Source organism: Taeniopygia guttata, chromosome Z (genome assembly GCF_048771995.1).
Source record: "Taeniopygia guttata chromosome Z, bTaeGut7.mat, whole genome shotgun sequence".
NCBI classification, from domain to species: Eukaryota; Metazoa; Chordata; class Aves; order Passeriformes; family Estrildidae; genus Taeniopygia; species Taeniopygia guttata.
Window position 1 is genome coordinate 30,508,404 of NC_133063.1, and position 17,357 is coordinate 30,525,760.

The window sequence follows — 17,357 nt, forward strand, 5'->3', positions numbered from 1 at the left end:
GCGGGGCTCCCCGGGCGGGGCGGGGCTCCCCGGGCGGGGCGGGGCTCCCCGGGCGGGGCTCCGCGGGCGGGGCTCCCCGGGCGGGGCTCCCCGGGCGGGGCTCCCCGGGCGGGGCGGGGCTCCCCGGGCGGGGCGGGGCTCCGCGGGCGGGGCTCCCCGGGCGGGGAGGGGCTCCCCGGGCGGGGCGGGGCTCCGCGGGCGGGGCTCCCCGGGCGGGGAGGGGCTCCCCGGGCGGGGCGGGGCTCCGCGGGCGGGGCTCCCCGGGCGGGGAGGGGCTCCCCGGGCGGGGCGGGGCTCCCCGGGCGGGGCGGGGCTCCCCGGGCAGCACCCGGGAAAGCTCAAGCGGCTCCGCGCGATGGCCGCTTGCCGACAGCACCCCCTGCTGGTCGCGCCCCGCTGCGGCGCGCGAGCGGCTCGCATTGGCACCGCGCCAGTGGGCGGGGCTCCGCCTGTGCTTTGCGCGCTCCTATTGGACGTGCCACGGGAAGGGGCGGTGCCGCCTCTTCACGTGAGCGGAGGCCGCGCGCTGTCCTGCCGGATGGCGCCCCCTGGCGCTCGGCAGCCTCGCGGTCTCGCCACGCCGGCATGGAGGGGAGAGGCGGCGGCAGCGGGGCGGATCCGGGCCCGGCCACGGCCACGGCCTCGGCCTCGGGCGGGGAGGGCGAGGGCTGCGAAGGGCTGTGGGAGCTGCCGGTGGAGCGCTGCGAGAGGCGGCCCGTGTGCGGGCGCTGCAGGTGACGCGGGCGCGGGACCGCGGAGGTGCCGCGGGGCGCCGTGAGGCGGCGCTGAGGCCCCGTCGGGCGCGGGTCGGGGGCTCGGCAGGGGCCGAGCTGCCCGCAGGGGCACCCGCACAGAGCGGGACGGTGTGAGCGGGGTCTCGCTCGCTCTGTGCGCCCTCCAGCGCTTATGGCATCGCGCAGCCAGGGCACGGGTCAGGCTGGGCGGGACCGCGCGGGGTCATCCGGTCCAGCCTCCTGTTCAAGCTGGGCCATCCCAAAGCACGCGGCAAAGGATCCAGGTGGATCTCGGATATCCCCAGTGACGGAGACTCCACAACCTCTCTGGACAATCTGTTCCAGACACAGTAGAGATGTTCTTCCTCCTGTTCAGGTGGAACTAGGTGTGCCTCAGTTTCTGCTTGTTGCCTCTTGTCCTGAGGCCATCATGTCCTAAAAGCATGTACACACCTCTTGTGTAGCAATAACGTAATATCAATTTACACGGTTGTCCAAGGAGTCGGTAAATGTGGTGGGGAATATCTAGAGGCTCAACACAGAGAGTGCTACACATGTTATCTCTATGCTTGCCTTTTAAAAGCAAAGGAGAAAGTGAAGATGTGTCCCCTCAGTGCCATGCAGCGAGGCACATGATGCTCAGTACATCTGGGCAGTCTTTGGTGCTTTGTCAAAAGAAAATGAGAAACTAGCCTTACCTAACAACTTTACAGCTAATTTTGAAATCCATTCAAGCACTGGTTAATACAGCTTGGAATTCAGGTGTCTTTTTGAAGCAGGCAGTGACTTCAAAATACCTCACAATACCTCACAACCTAGTTTTATACTTACGTATGTACATCCCTTTAGTAAAGTGAGTGCAGGTTCCTGAACTGAAATGCTTGTGCTTAAGTGCCAGGAAAAAAAGCTCAGCACCCATACTGATTCTTCTGTTCCTGGTCATTGGTGAAACAAGTGGAAAGGCATGTAATTTTGCTAACAGTGTAGTTGCAATCTCTTTCAAGTGTCAGAGTTCAGAAGCTTATTGCTGGTGAGTTTCCTATGTGTAAACTGTAATAAAAAATATGTATTGTGCAAGTCATCATATTTCTAAGTGTTCGCTCTTAGAACAAGTAGTCACAAGCGATAGTGTATAATAAGAGATGAAAACCAAGCAGGTGAATGACAATTGCATTTTGCTGCCTTCTTTTTCTTCAATAACTTTTAGCTTAAAGAAGTTATTGAGCTGGATGTGGTTCTGTATCTAATATCCCCTTCTAAATATAGGGGTTTTTTTTAAAGTTAATTTCCCCCTTGAACCCATGTAAATTCCATGTATCAGCAACATCTGGCTAACAAGGACACACCACAGGCCTACAAACCACAGTGGGGAGGAATTAAGTTTTATTTTGACTGTGGCTTCTACTTTCCTCCCTTGCACATAGTATTCCAGGTATGAGCAAACCAGCTAGAGATTTTTACCTTGGGTGATACATTTCTGTTTATAAGGATTCTTCCTTATCCTATAGCTGCTTAGTTTCCTAGTAACCTTTTGGGAACTCTTTTGGAAAGCCAAAGTTGATTTTTGTCAACTACAGTGCTCTCGCTCCTGTATTTATTGACTCTTTCAGAGATCTTAAATGGTTCTGAAAAGAAGGGTTTCCTTTTCCTAAAGCCATGCCAATTCTTTTCATATAAATCATGTATTTTTGTAAGGTTCTACTAACCGCATTTTTATTTTTAGTTTCCGTTCACATTAGCAGTCTTCTTTCTTGAAGTTCTTTTTTTTTTTTATTTTTAATTTCTTTTTCGTAATAGTTGCTTAATGCTCTGCATTTCAGGTCCTTACATGGCAAGGAATTGGCTGAGTAAGAGTTAACCCACTGTCATCCTTACTAAGCATTTTAATGTTGAGTTCTTTTAAAATGCCTGTAGAGTACTGCTGTTGTTGTTTATTTTGTTAGTGTGTTTTACAATATCTACTTCAGGTCCTTAAATTTTTAACAGATTCTCTGATGAGTCAAGTACAAAAAATGATTTCTAGAATAGGTATCTCTGTTTTCTTTCATAGTAAACATGATGCGAAGTATTTGTCCAGCTCCTCATTACCATCTAGAGTATTAAAACATCAGCTTCCTAAAGAGTTGTGGATGAATTACTGCTCCTTCTGAGGAGCATGGGAACAATGAGCACAGCCACTGAAAGAAATGCAGGGGGGCAGAAAAACCAAGGAGAATGAAAAGACCACAGAGATACTTTTTAAGAAAAAAGTAAAATGTATGGGATTTTTTTGTGGTGGTGACAATGCAAGGCTAAATTGTACATTCAGTATATTTTTCACTGTAGCCTTTCCATGCTATTCTTCAAGATTATAGCTAAATTATGCTTTTCATTGATCATGACTTTCTGTGGCATGACTTGGAGTTGAAGTGGGTAATGCTGTAACTTAGGGTGCCTCATGGGAAGCAGTATTACCCTTAACAGTATCATGTTGGCTGGGGCCAGGGGTATTTAATTGACTTCCTCAGTTTTCTGAACTCTAGATTTTTGCCGTAAGGTTCCTTAATGAATGCAATTTAGGTCTGAATTCAGTACAAAAGCATGGAAGAATGGGCTCTCTTTAGCATCTTTAGCCCAGGTGATTCCTCAGGGTAACTGACTTCAGGTTCTGATTTATAGAAGTGGCAAGACAGCTGATTGATGACTTGCTAACAAGTGCTCAGTCAGTCAAGACATAAAATAGAAATGTGTGAGTAAGGTTGATAAGTTTTCATTTTGGATAATATGAATGTCACTTGAGTGTCCCGAAGGAATATGATGTTTCTGAGTGGTATGTGTTTGAGACTTCCTAATACCTGTGGTGGTGGTGGGGAAAATATTAGCATTTGCAATAGCTTATGGGGGAGAATTCGAATGAAGTAATGTAGTACAGTTTTACATTTTGAAGGTGTTGTGCTAGTTAAAAAATAATTTAAAATGACCCTGCTTATGATTGGTGTTTGAGATGGGAAGCATCTGGTGCAAATGAGGTACGTGCAGTTGACTGTTTTATTCTTGAGGATAGAATTTATTACATAGTCTGTCTGCCAAAACCAAAAGGTTAGTGGTGATAAATTTTGAATTGATAATTTCTTAAGGCTTTCATAGCTAACTTAAGTATTCTACTTGCTTTCAGAAGTTGAAGCCCCACACCCAACTATTTAAATAGGAGAATAGGCTTAATATAGTTTCCAAGTTGCTATTAGCTTGAAAAACAAAATGAGCAGGCCCCACAACTGAAGTAATGTAGGACAGCAGTTTGATTTTGTGGTGTGACGCTGATAGTAATTTAACATTTTGAAATTGTGAGCTTCTGTGGGTCAGATTTCAGTGTTTCCTAGATATATAGTGTTCTGCTAGGGAAAAAACTGGTAATATAAAAGCCATGAATACACAATTGACTTCTTGCTAAAAATCTTGATTCTACATATGGAAAATTCCATTGTTATAAGAGAACTTCTGGGTAATATTTTCAGGAGAAATGATGACTTTAAACTGTGAGTATTATCTATTGTTTCTGAACATTGCTAGGTCTCATGTAGGCCAACAAATACCTACTGGTAACAGTCCTCTATATTTGCAGGACAGGTTTATGTTGTAAAGTTAGGATAACAATAACTGATATTTTCTCAGTTCTGCTATTATGTATGCTGCGTTGCTGTACGTGTGTTTCAAGGGTGGGGGACAAGAAAAGGAGTAACATTAATCTGTTAATATAAATACTCCCTTTGCCTATATCTAAAATAACTACAGTGAATTTGAGTGCTGTGAGGGCTCTTGATAGCATTGATAATTCAATTATGACTTGTTATGATATGGTGCTGCTTCATATTTTGAGGAAAAATGTAGTGTTCTTATAAAAGTGTCGCATATTTGTTAATAATTCTGTTATGTCATATAAGGGCTGAGTCTGAAGAAGCAGTTTGTGCTTTCTTCAGCACAATAAATATATGCATTTGCTTTATAGCACACTGTTAAAGTATTTAGGTGCAAACATGAATTTTTAAAGTTTGAGTAACAATCGCAGAAAATGAAATAAGTATGCATTAAGTATTTTAGCAATGGCTGTTGCAAGAAAATAGCTTCATAGCCTTTTATTACTTGTACTTTGGGATGATTTTTTTCCAGTTGACATATTTTGTTATTACTGTCTGGAGATGAACACCACTTCCTATGAGGACATAATTGTCAATTACCACCCTCACAATCTGACATACTCAGCTGGGGCTGTAGCCTGGTCACTCTGTCATGTCTACATTGCTTACATCACAGAATCTTAGACACTGAATAGGTGAGGTTGGCATCTTGAGATCATCTTGGAGCCAGGACCCTGCTGAAGCAGGATCAGCTAGACCAGATTGCCCAGGATTGTGTCTAGCTGGGATTTGAATATCTCCAAGGACAGAGACTACACAACCATTCTGGGAATTTCTTCCAGTGTTTGACTCCATCTGTGTTCAGATGGAGTTTCATAGTTTACCTGTGTGTTTTGCCTCCTGCCCTGATAGTGGGTGCTGTTGAGAAGAGCCTAACTTCATTCGCTCCCATCAGTCATTTACACAGACATAATGTCCTCCTTAGCTTTCTCTTTTCCAGGACAAAGAGTCCAACTTCTCAGCCTCTTTTTATACAAAAACATCTAGTCCTTTAGTCATCTTTTCAAAGGCATTTATTAATTTCATGCTATATTGTAATCAGATTAATGAGAAGAGATCTTTTTAGACTTCTGATTTTGTCCCTCAGCTGACTTGGTTAGCCTACTTTTTGATCTGTTGGCATTAAAAAAGGAAGAAGAATATGTCAGGCTGGCCACATAAGATCTGTGGATAACTCTAGGTTAAGAGGCGGACTCCCAAAGACAAGAACTGTATCAGAGAATAATCTTCTTGGTTAAAACAATGTAATACATTTGATTTGCTTCTATTCTGTAGTTACATCAAGTCCACCTTTTCCTTGGGGATGGTAGTGTATTGTAAAAGAGGCCAAAAATATTTCGACATTGAAATTGAATTGAGCCTTCCCAGTTTAATTGTAAGGAATACTAAAAAATACCAATGGTTATTTTTCTTGATTTGCTTTTGATTTTTGTAAACATAGCACAAAGCAAAAACCTAAAAAAATATTAATTTTACTTTTCAATCTGTGGGGGTTACTAAAGTAGCTGAAGACTGTTATCCATATACCCAAATAATAGTCAGTTTAAGTGCAGCAAATCCAGTGATTTTTCATGTAATTTCTGGGGTTTACATCTGATATTGGCATACGTAAATTTCAGCTGCAGCGCTGTCTCTTTTGAGGGTACCAGCCCTGACATATCCCGGAGTTATTTATTATAGAGCTTGTCTGAGTATCCTGTGACTAACTGGTTTTAATTCAGTTAGATTATTTTCAATTACCTATTGTTTGTTTTTTCTTTTTTTCTTTTTTTTATGTATTCCCTCAGTTTGAGTTTTATTTTTAAAACAGTTTTCCTGTTATTTCAGGTGCATCACTCAAACCTTCTTCCTTTGTTAAAACAGTATGCCTAGAATTTCTTAGAATTTAGTTTTTCTTCTGAATAGTCTGAAAATGATTTATCAGGGTCATCTGACTTCTTCCACCTGATTTTTTTCTGACTTCTTTCATTGATAATTTTTTTGGTTTGTTTTCCCTTTCAGCTGGGATAATTGTTTGTTGGAGTCTTCTCTCTTCCTTTTAATGATTGTATGTCATTCCACCCCCTGATTTCCCATTCACATTTATCCCTTGTAATGCTCCTGTGTGTCCCTTTCTCATTTTTTAAGTCAAATAGTATTCTGAACACTGGATTCAGTTTTCATTTGGCACTTTTATAGCTTTAACAGAATTATACTTTTGCTTCACAAGCTCTGCTTAAATGTTTTTCATCAAAATCTGTAATGCTTTTTGCTTGGAATAAATAATCTCAGTTCAGACTCCTGTATCTGTCGGCCTAGTAGTTGTCTCTGCTGTTACAAGAAGCACACCTGTCTTTTGGCTTGCAAGACGTAGTCAACAGATCTTTTTTTTCTCCATCTTTCTACATACAATTTCTGAGTTACACCAATTATGCCTATGATATATGGTACAAATTTCTTTTTCAATTCTTGAACTCTGGTTCTAAATCTATTTAACATACAGAAGACTGCAGACTATCTCTAACATATGATTTTTTTTAATCTCAAATTTAATTTCATGGAAATGTTCAGCTGTATTAGTTTACTAATTACTGTCCTTGCAGTACTTAATTTTTGTTTTCCAGTGAACATGTAAAGAAAATGGACCAAACAAGTTCTGAAGGCCTCATCCTATGGCTCTTCTGGCACAAAGTAGTAGATAGTAGGTCATCTATGTTGTAAAGTTAACATGAATTTTAGCCTAGTGAGTAGTCAAATACTTACTGTGGCTTATCTTTATTTCTTTCTACATGTGTTCCTTAGTTTTTATATATTATTAATTGATAGTACAATTTTTTGAGAGCTTTTCCCCTCTTTTTCCCTTTCTTAAGCAGTCAATCAACTGTTGTCCAAAAGGCAAAAAATATTAAATAAAATTGACTATACATGCATCCTACATTTGGAAGGAGTGCCTTTTAATGCACACTTTTGTGTGAATTGACAATATCAGCTTATTCAACCTTACAAGATTTATTATAAAATAACTTTATTTTCTTATGATATCATGGAATTGGCATTGTAGCCTGTATTTCTGTTTAGCGCTTTAGCACTTCTGTTTATTCCAAAGTCCAGTTTAATGAAATTGAAAGTAGACAAATTGTGCACTAGGAAGAGAGTAAGTGGTTTAAATTGGAATGAATATAAAATGTTCAGGAATTCAATATTTTGATGCTTTGGTCAGATAATGGAAAGAAAATACTCCTTATCTAAAAAGCACCTACAGTTTATGGGTTAAGTACAGATGCCGAACAGTCTGAGGAAATCTACTGCCAGAAAAGTTAATTAGAGATAAGGCTAGTTTTGTTAACAATGGATTATATTCTTAACAGCTGTAAAATGATAAATCAAGACAGTGGTATTTTATAAAAAGGGAGGATCTGAAAAAAGGTGATTCAGACGTTCTTAGGGTTTGCTATGTATATGAAACAGTAGCAGTCCAACTCAGTTTTATAATGTATGGAACTTGTTTTTTCCTGGTATTTTTGAATTCAGTATTACACTTAAGCAATTTAGGAACAAGTCACCTTTCTCCCCTCACCCTTGATTTATTAGAATTGTTGGTTAGAAATTTCAGAAATTCTCCTTGTTAGAATTTTCAACAAATAAAGTTGTAAGGCTGTAAAATCATTATAGTTTAAATTTATTTTGTTTTTAATAGAAGGGCTTGTTAATTGTACTTTCTAGTAGGAAATTTCTTCATTAAAATAAGAAAGATCAATGAATTCCAATTGTGCTGATTCTTGTGGAGATCTACATCAAATTCTCCTTGAGCATCAAAGTTCTTTCAAAAATCCTAATGCATGAAAAGCAGGCAGCTAATACAGTGTATTAAGTTGATTTTAAGTGCCTTTTAGAATATATCACCTCCAAGTAGGTTAAAAAATAACCCCTAGTATACACCAAGCTTACATTATAGTATACACCAACCACCTAGTATACACCAACTTTATATACACTTTATAGTATACACCAACCACCTAGTATACACCAACTTACACCTACAGCTGTTTCATGCCTTACAAAAGTAAACAAGGATGCTGATGAATATGTGCTTTAAACTTAAGTGGTTTTAAAGATATCTAGGCACCCAAATATTGTGGAGCTTAAGCCTTTAAAACTGCTTCAGTAATGTCTTTGACGTTTATAATGGTACCGTGGATATAATCTGTCAAAATCTATTAAGTTGGTTATGCTTTAATATAATTCTGTTCTGAGCCACTGCTTTAATTTTTTATTCAGTTCACGTTTGCAAATGCAGATTTTGTAGCTGTTGGGAGGGGAGTCAGGGAGGAATTTAGTAGGGGCACTGTCAGAGGACTAATGAAGTCAATGTAGCACTAAAACAAATATGGCCAAGAGACAAATGGAAGACCAGCATACCCTTCTTCGATAGACTGCTTAATGGATTTAACTGCATCTAACCATGATGTTCTGGTTCTGGAGTAGGGGGTGGTTATGTTTGTCTGAATTTAAGAATAGTAAGGGACTGTTTGAGAGCTTTCTACTAAAGTCAAGCTGGGAAGATACAAACTAGGTAATAGGTTTATAAAATAAACAAAATAAAGAGAGCCTCCCGGTCCGCTGAGCTCAAGCAATCTACAGTTCAAAGTGGGAGAGGTCTCTGTGGGGGTTTATGTTGTGGGCAGAGGTATTGAATATGCTCCCAGTGCCCAGGTGGGCAGGGTGGAAGGCGTGGGCAGCCAGCTTGCAGGTGACAGCCAAGTGGAGGGAGCAATAGGGAGCAATTGCTGTACTGTGGAAGGTTAGAGATGCTGTTCAGAAAGACACTGACAGCTGTCTAGTCATGAGGAACCTCAGGAAATGCAGCACATTCAAAGCTCAGTTTCCAGGGCTAAACACTCTCAGCCTGCATACTGGCATGCAAGGGAACCACTCCACAGCAGAGGTGGGCAGCAGGGTAAGCATGGGCCAGCAGCATCCCCTGGTCAGAAAAGAGGTCCTGTCCTGTCAGTTTCAATCAGAATGTAGCTGTGTTTCAGCTTCACAAAAAACTAATTAAACTTTCTGGGAGCGGTTAAATGCTAGAGCTGCTGGGTTAAATGCTAGGTTGCCTGGTGAGACTCTGGTAGGCTAACATCAGTTGGCTCAAAGCCTTTGAAATTATGCTTGCTTTGAGTCCCAAGCTGTCCAACTTTGAATTATTTTATGAGTCTGTTTATAGCTTTTTACTGCTGCAGTCTGTTTAAGTTAATACCAGTGGCCTCTCAGACCATGATACTTTTATGAGCATAAAATTAACCATTAATTGTTGTGATCCTTCTTGTTCCTGTCAGCTTTTTAATGAGGTACTCAGGTGCAGTCTAACCTTGTTTTTTGTTAACTTTTATAAGCATGTTTGCTAAATATATACTACATTAGGAATAAAACTAGTGTTTTCAAGTTACACAAGAAAGTTTCATTCATGCAACAGACTTCTAACTTTCTTATTTTAAAAAAAGCATTATTATGGGGTATTTTTTCCTAGGACCTGAAGCCTGCAAAGGTTTGAGTGGTAAAAATCAATGTGGTTCTGAGATTTGATGTGGTGACTGCTATATTAAGCATTAAAAACTATTTGTGCTGAATTGATTGTTTACCTTATAAAAGCATCATCTTCCAGTAGCCAGAAAATGGTTTGGAATGGCTTAATGATTTTGATGCCTGATTAAATAAAAGAGATATTCTGTATTCCATAAAAATCAACATATTTTAAAGAAATAACTTTTTACTGTTAAATATAGGGTACACTGTTGTAAAATACATAATTTTGTTGCATTATATCAGGAAACCGACTGACTGCTTTTTAATAAGATAGATGCTAGATCAGAATCAGTGTATTTGACAGAAGTGCTGCTCTTCAGAAAAAGGACACTAGAGCGCAGTATAGCATTTAAAGTGCTCTCACGGCTAAGTGGCATCCGGAAGTCTGAACAGAACATTGCACATGGCCTTTTTGGTATTGTTTTATACTGTTGAGTTATTCTGAAGTTTTCTAAGTATCTAAACACAGCTCCATTCTTCTACCTGCTATGGCAGAAATGAATATTTTACTAGAATACTTTAACTGAATATTCTATTTCATAGTTAACTATTTTCACATACAGGTTGTCATATGAAGCTCCAGTAAATATATTTTTGCTTGCATTCAGTTGAAGATAAACTGCAGAATCTTTCTTTTAATAGTAATGTGTATTCTTTTAAAGGAGTTTTGTCTGAGAGACATTATCTACTTTCATGTTAATGCTAAATATAATTTAGGAAGGGAATTCTGTTGTGTGCTCTGTATTACCATAATAAGTTATAGCAATACCTTCATTTAATAGGGTTTAAAAAAAGTTTTTGGAAGGAATAAGGGTTAAATTTTTAACTGGAAGTAACAGGATATAGCATTGTTGTGTGCATTGAGAGACATAAGACCTTAGCTCTTTTAACTTCTGAAATATGTGTGGGCACTGATCCTGTTTTCATTAAAAATCAATGGCAGAATTCCCTTGACTTTATTTGGTGCAGAAGTGAGCTTTTAATTTAACTCCCTTCTTTCATCTGCTTGCTTCAAACTAGGACTTAGTCTTCGTTTTGCTATTAAAAAATAAAGTATACATTTCAATAGGTTTTTTGTTTAAAATACTATATTAGATAAGATGAAGTTGCAAGAGAGACCTACATTTCAAGTGTGAAGTGACCTATTCCTTTTGTGGAGGTAGCAAGGGCGGTTTTATTGAAACTTGGTCAACATGTTTTGAAGATACTGTCACTCATGCAATTAAAACTTAAAACTGAAAAAAACCTATAAGCTGGGGCTTAGTGTTAGAAATTTTTATTCCTGCCTGGATAGATTTTTGCAACGTTACCCTTAATGAAAAGTTGTAACAATCCTTTTTTGATAAATTAACAAGAAAAAACAACAGTGCAAATAAGATTTTAGGTAAATTTAACTTGAGATTTGTAGCCTGCATTTACACAGCTTCAGTTGCTGTTTGAACCCCTCACTGTACCTGGAATGTACTGTCAATGGCTACAAACTGTGTTTTAATCTCAGTTTCCCCGTCTCACTTCAGTTTTAATTTTGAACCTTTATTACACATGGGGTGCTAAAGAACCTGTGTTCCTTCACACCAAGCTACCAGACTGAGAAGAAGAGGAAGAGTCAGCCACAGTTTCTGAGAGTCATGTGTTTGTGCAGGCATGCAAGGGACTACCAAGCCTACCAGACCCATGATGATGGTGCTGTATTGTTGAAAATGTTTTTTATTTTTTTCTTTTAAAAATTTTTTTCCTCTTTCTTGCTTGGATTGTTGGGTTCCTCTCTTCCCTGGGAAATTCAGGACTTTTTCATGAGATGTTTTGGTTACACAGTCTTTCTGCTTTGTCTTTTCTTGTGGTAGCATCTGAGCTTGTGAAACAGATTGGGAATTATAAGGTGGCAATGTAAGACTTGAGTTTAACTTCTTGATGTCTCAATGGCACACTTTAAACACCATTACTGCTTCACCTTCTTCAACAAATTTAAAGCTCTGCTAGCTGTCTGGCATCAAGTTTGTCAGGGTGCCAGGTATTTTGCCAGACTCTAGAGCCAAGTTGCATGAAAATGTCAACAATCTCAGGCTCATTAGTTTTTGGCTTTCCTGGCCTTTCTGTAATGACTGCAGTGCTGCATAAGCTAAATACTATTTTATTTATTTACTCCTATTAGTTCCAGTGGAAGCCACAGCCAACTTTAATGTAAACAGTTAAGCTGTTGAAAGAATGTTCTTCTATTGATTTGTTAATTGAAGTTATTTACAAAGAAAGCTGCCTGCCAAAGTCTACTTCCTTGTTAAAAGTTCAGGAAATGATACAGTGTGGATATTTTGTTTTTTTTTTCTCTGCACCTTTTGTCTTCTAAAGCAGTAGAAGATACTTGTTGTATTGGACATGTTTTCATTAGGCTTGTAAAACTGCCATGAACATACAAGGCTGGAAAAAAAAATCCCCAAACTAACTTGTTTGTCATTTATTTATGATTTAATTGGTCAGGCAGAAAGGTTATTTGCCTTAGGAAATGGACACATGAGAACACAGTGCAATTTAAAAGCCTTTAATAAGGTTGGTGCTGCCTTTGTCCACATTTTTGAAATATATTGGTTTTTGTCTGTATACTTTCAGCATGCAAATACACAGAAGATCGCTCATTAAGGATAGCGTACTCTTACACGGTTCATGCACATGCTGTACTAAAGAATCTATTTATTTTGTTGGGTAACCAGTTGATTCATATTGTAGCATCAAAGTCTAAAGGAAATGTCCAAATTAACTTAAAATTCTTCCAGTATAATTGCATGTCACTGTGTTGGAGCTCACCTCTAGGTTGGGGGTGGCTCCATGTGGTGGAAAAGTCTCTCCTCCAACCCGTGCTTCCAAAGAAAGGCTCAGTAGTCCTCTCTTGTCCAATCTCAAGGTAGTTTATTGCAAGTTATCTAAAAGATTTTCTTCTTGAGTGCTGCGGTTTGCTCAGCAGCTCAGGCAAAGGCACACACACACCCTGACATCCTTTCTGACTCCTGTCTTCTTCTTCTCTCCCTCCACCCAGGGCTGGTGCTATCTTAATGGTACATTAAATGTTAAATGTTTATAGTTTTTCCCCAATGCCTATTACCTATATTAAATAATGCCTTTCTACTCTAAACCAGTCTGAGTGCCAACATCACCAAGAACATGGAGATAAGGAAGAAGAAAGAGGGAGGGCAGGACAGGCCCAAATCCCTCCATCTTAAAACTTCTGACCCCCATGTACAAAACAGAAACTCCCCCTGTACAGCACTCAAAAATTCTTCCCTTCACTTTGTGGCTACCTCTACTAAAATATCTAAACTTTTGTGACTTCTTGTTCTTCTGCAAGGCTGGTAAATCGTTCCATGGTTCAAATCCAAAATCACAGCTGTTTGCAGCTGTGTGCCAGGGTCTCAAATGCTACTGACCTGGACCCGGAACATCCAAAAATGTCTGAGGGACATTTTGAGTTCCAACATCACTGTAGTGTTATAAACTTCTCCGTAAAAGCCACTTCACCCATAATTGGTAATTCTCTAGCTACTACATCTTCAATATGTGCTGCTGCTACTTCCACTGATAATGAGGATAAAATCTCTTGTACTATTTACTTATGTTGAAAACCACTGTGAAAAATATGGTAATGCAAAATAGAAGTTATGTATGTTATGATACATAAGCTACCAGATACTTGGAAGGAAAGATGCTTTTCTTCATTAAGTTTAGATTTTTTTTTACAGATACACATTTTCTAAAGAGAAATGTATGTATGTATGTAGGTTTATTTGCCTAATTTTTGAAGAACTGCACTAGCTGATGTAATTTTCAAAAAAATAGCAAGGTTTTCTTTAATGAGAACTCAGAGCTTGTCATGAACTAAGTGACTGCTTCTGTCTCTTTCTTCTGGAAAGTTGACTTTTTAGTCCAGTTTTAGTCTTAAACCTAGGAAAATAATATCTTGTAATCTTTGTAAGTAGGGCTTCTGAAATATATTGCCACCGTTGTTCAAATCCAGACCCACTGAACTTTGAAAATCATTACAACCTGATAGTTGTTTGGTGCTGGAGATGCAATGAGTTGGTGACGTAAATCCTGTTTCTAGTGGGTGGTTGCCAACAGCTGAAAATTTAGCTGGTTTTGAGATACATTTGTTGCTTTTTTTTTTTTTCCCCCAGTAAGAGCTCAGGTCATAATCCCTGAAATATATTGGGTTGCTCTGAAAGTAAATGTTAAAATGAAACCACATATAGTCTCTACTCTTGTTTTCAACACTTATGTAGCTGAGTTTTACGTTCTCTTGCTGAGTGTAGGAGCTGGATAATGGTCTATTGCTTCTTTTTTTTTCTTTTTTTTTTTTTCTTTTTTTTTTTTCTTTTTTTTTTTTTTTGAAATAGTGATTTGTGCCAGTAAACCATACTCAGAACAAATGGGTCAAACATGAGGTTCTGTGATGGAGAGCTAAATAATGAATAACAGGTACCTGGGGATCATCATAAATACTGGGCACCTGTAGAGTGATATTTATGGCTGATAGGAATAGTGGTTTTGTGATTTTCTGAACTAAAAAGTGTATCTTCATGATATGGACAGCTTGATAATGGACAGCTTTTTATTGCTGTGAGTTTCTCCCCTGCCCATGTGATGTAACATAATGTTCATGAATGTAATAGGTAGGTGTTTCTTTTTGCCCTTAGTCTCTGCTGGTATTCCTTGATACCTCTGTGAATTAACTACTGTATTCTTTATTCAGGTTTTCTGAAATCTAGTGCTCTGGGCAGAGGCCCAAGATTGTTTCAAATTCACAAGAAAGCAAAGTTTCCAAATTGATTGATTATGATGGAAAATCAGTGTTTTGCATAGGTAGCTGTGGTTAGAGTGGAAAACAGAAAGAAAGGCAAGGGATGTATCTTCTCACCATACAATGTATGAGTACCAAGTCTTAGCAGTTCTCCTGCTCCTACATGGAATCTTGAGAAATCGACAAGAAATCTAAGTGCTAGGAAATAGTTCTGTGATCTCCTAGCTGCTCAATAGTAGTGGGTGCCTTGTTGCGTGGCAGGGAGCTCTGTCTCCCTGACCCCCTTCTGAACCTTTCTGTACCTCTTCTCTGAAGTATCTCTGACTCCATGCCATTGCTTTTTCTCATTGCTGTATCTCTCGCCTGTTGTACCGCGGCTCGCTGCTCTCGCACGATACCCTCGGGCGGTGGCGTGCTGGGCGGCGGGCGGGAAGAGGTGGTGCGGCCGTCCCCTGCGCGCTCTGCTGCCCCAGTTATCGGCGCGGGGGCAGACAGAGGTGACACGGGACTTAAGGTGTGATGACATGGGTTTATTCAGTGAGCCCCAAGACACTCCAAGGAGGGCGGACAAAGGTTTTATACCCGAACTCAAGAGGAGGGGTGCAGGAACAGCAACCAACGAGGGCAGAGCTGGGAAGGAGTCTGAGGTGGGATTAACATATCACAAACCTATCAGGGGAAACAGGGGAGTGGAATAACACAAAGCAACCAATAGGGTGTTCAGTCTCACTAAATGGACCGGGAATGCTTGTGGATGCAGGGGAAGCGGCCAGAAGGAATGACAGGGATGTAGGCACGGAAAGGGGCAGTGAAAGGGAGGCCAGACAACCCGGAGAGGAGGGGGCCGGGAAAAAGCTCGGGAAGACTGGCAACTGGGAAGAGGAGAGGACCAGGGAGGAGGAAAATGAACAGACACCGAACAGACATCAATCTAAAGAAAAACCACACCACAACACTTGACCCCATTAGTTGCAGTGGGATTCTAGGTCCATCCAAAGGCAGTTTTTGTCTAAAAATACTGCATTGCTTTCTGAATGCCTCTTTATACTGTGACCAAGTTTGCTGTGTTGATAGTACCTTGAGGCAAGAACAGAATCTATGTTTTATCAACTGTACAACTATGAGGAAAGCCCTCTGGAAATGAACTTGTTGATTACAATGGTAGCCTCTATTTAATTGGTCAATTTTATGGTCTTGTTGGTTTGGAAGTTTGTGATACTGCATTAAATGTCTTCTGGTACAAAATGCTACATTTAATCTGGCCTATTTTAGTGAATTTAATATTTACGACTGCGGTGGCTTTTGGAGCTAGATAGAAAGGTCTTGGAACCTGTACTAGAATATATAACAGGTTTAAAGTGCAAAAGGAGCAAGATCTAGAAGTTAAAAGAGATAAAATTAGACTTAAATTATACTTTAGGAATAAATTATTTCCTGTGAGGGTAGTGAGGCACTGGAACACTTGTTCCAGAGGAGCTGTGGGTAACCCATCTCTGGAAGTGTTCAGAGCCAGAACAGCGCTTTGAGCAACTTGATCCTGAAAGGTGTCCCTGACTATGTCTGGGGAGTTGGAATGAGATGATCTCACAGATCTTTTCCAACTCAAGCCGTTCTGCTGTTGATCCATTGAGTGTTGATCTAAATGAGTGTTTCAAGGAGGATGCTTTTTTCTTTCTAGCTGGTACTCTGGAGGAGCAAGAGGAGAAAGCTGATAGTGATATGGTGTTATATGCAGTCCTGACATTCAAACTCATGGGCCTCAAGCTCTTTAGCACAGTGAACATTTGATATGCATTGGAAAATGAGCTGCAAAATGGAGAGACACCAAAGGACTCCATAGCTCTCCTCATGATAGCATGAGAGCTGTGGTAGAACTTCTCATATGAATTAGAACAAGTATATTCTAGATTTCAGATCAGCTGAGTTAGTTTATTTCTGTATTCTGTTTAAACCTTAAAGCTTAAAGTTGCTGTCTTTATTGTGTTGAAAAGGTTACAAAAGCTTTTGTGCAGGATAACTCAGTTTTCTTTAAATAGTTACCTTTTTACACCTGAAGGCAATTTGTTTGCAAAATAGATGATTTATATTGTTGGGTAACATATAAACAATTTTTTTCCATTATTGCATGTAATATTTTCTTTGAACAAAAGATTTTCACTGTGATTTGTATTAGATATTTTTCCTGTTCATACACATGTAAGTGTATGTTTTTACTCTGGGAACAGTGGTATGTTCAATCAAATTCACTGGTTACACCATTAAAAAACTAAAGCGCTAAAACAAAACCAACCCATACACCTGATTTATTTATTTATAACTTCTTGTGGGAAGCAAAACGTTAGCAATGTGCCTTTTTAAAAAAATTTATTTTTCCTTTATTCTTTGCCAGGAAGCTGGTGTTACACAGATTATCAAGAGGAAAAGGAAGTCCTCTATTATTGTTCTTGATACTCCCTCCATCTGTGTTTCTGATACTGTGTTTTATGTGGCTATTGACTCTAATCAAGTTTGTAAGGATTTAATTTTACATTTTTATGCCTTATGACCAGTGACTTTCTAAATTTTTTAAAAGAGACAGAAGGAAGAAATGGGATCTGGAACACA

The 17,357-nt window shown here is 39.8% G+C and overlaps 1 protein-coding gene across 1 annotated transcript in view; it reads left to right on the plus strand.

The window, feature by feature from the left end:
* Positions 1-507: 507 nt before the first annotated feature.
* The window catches only part of DTWD2 (DTW domain containing 2), a 72,855-nt gene continuing 56,005 nt past the window's right edge, over positions 508-17,357 (plus strand). Inside the window, exon 1 of the mRNA XM_030257983.4 lies at positions 508-734. Within this exon, the coding sequence (XP_030113843.1) occupies positions 586-734 (149 nt within the window). The 5' untranslated portion in view covers positions 508-585. The remainder of the gene's footprint in view (positions 735-17,357) is intronic.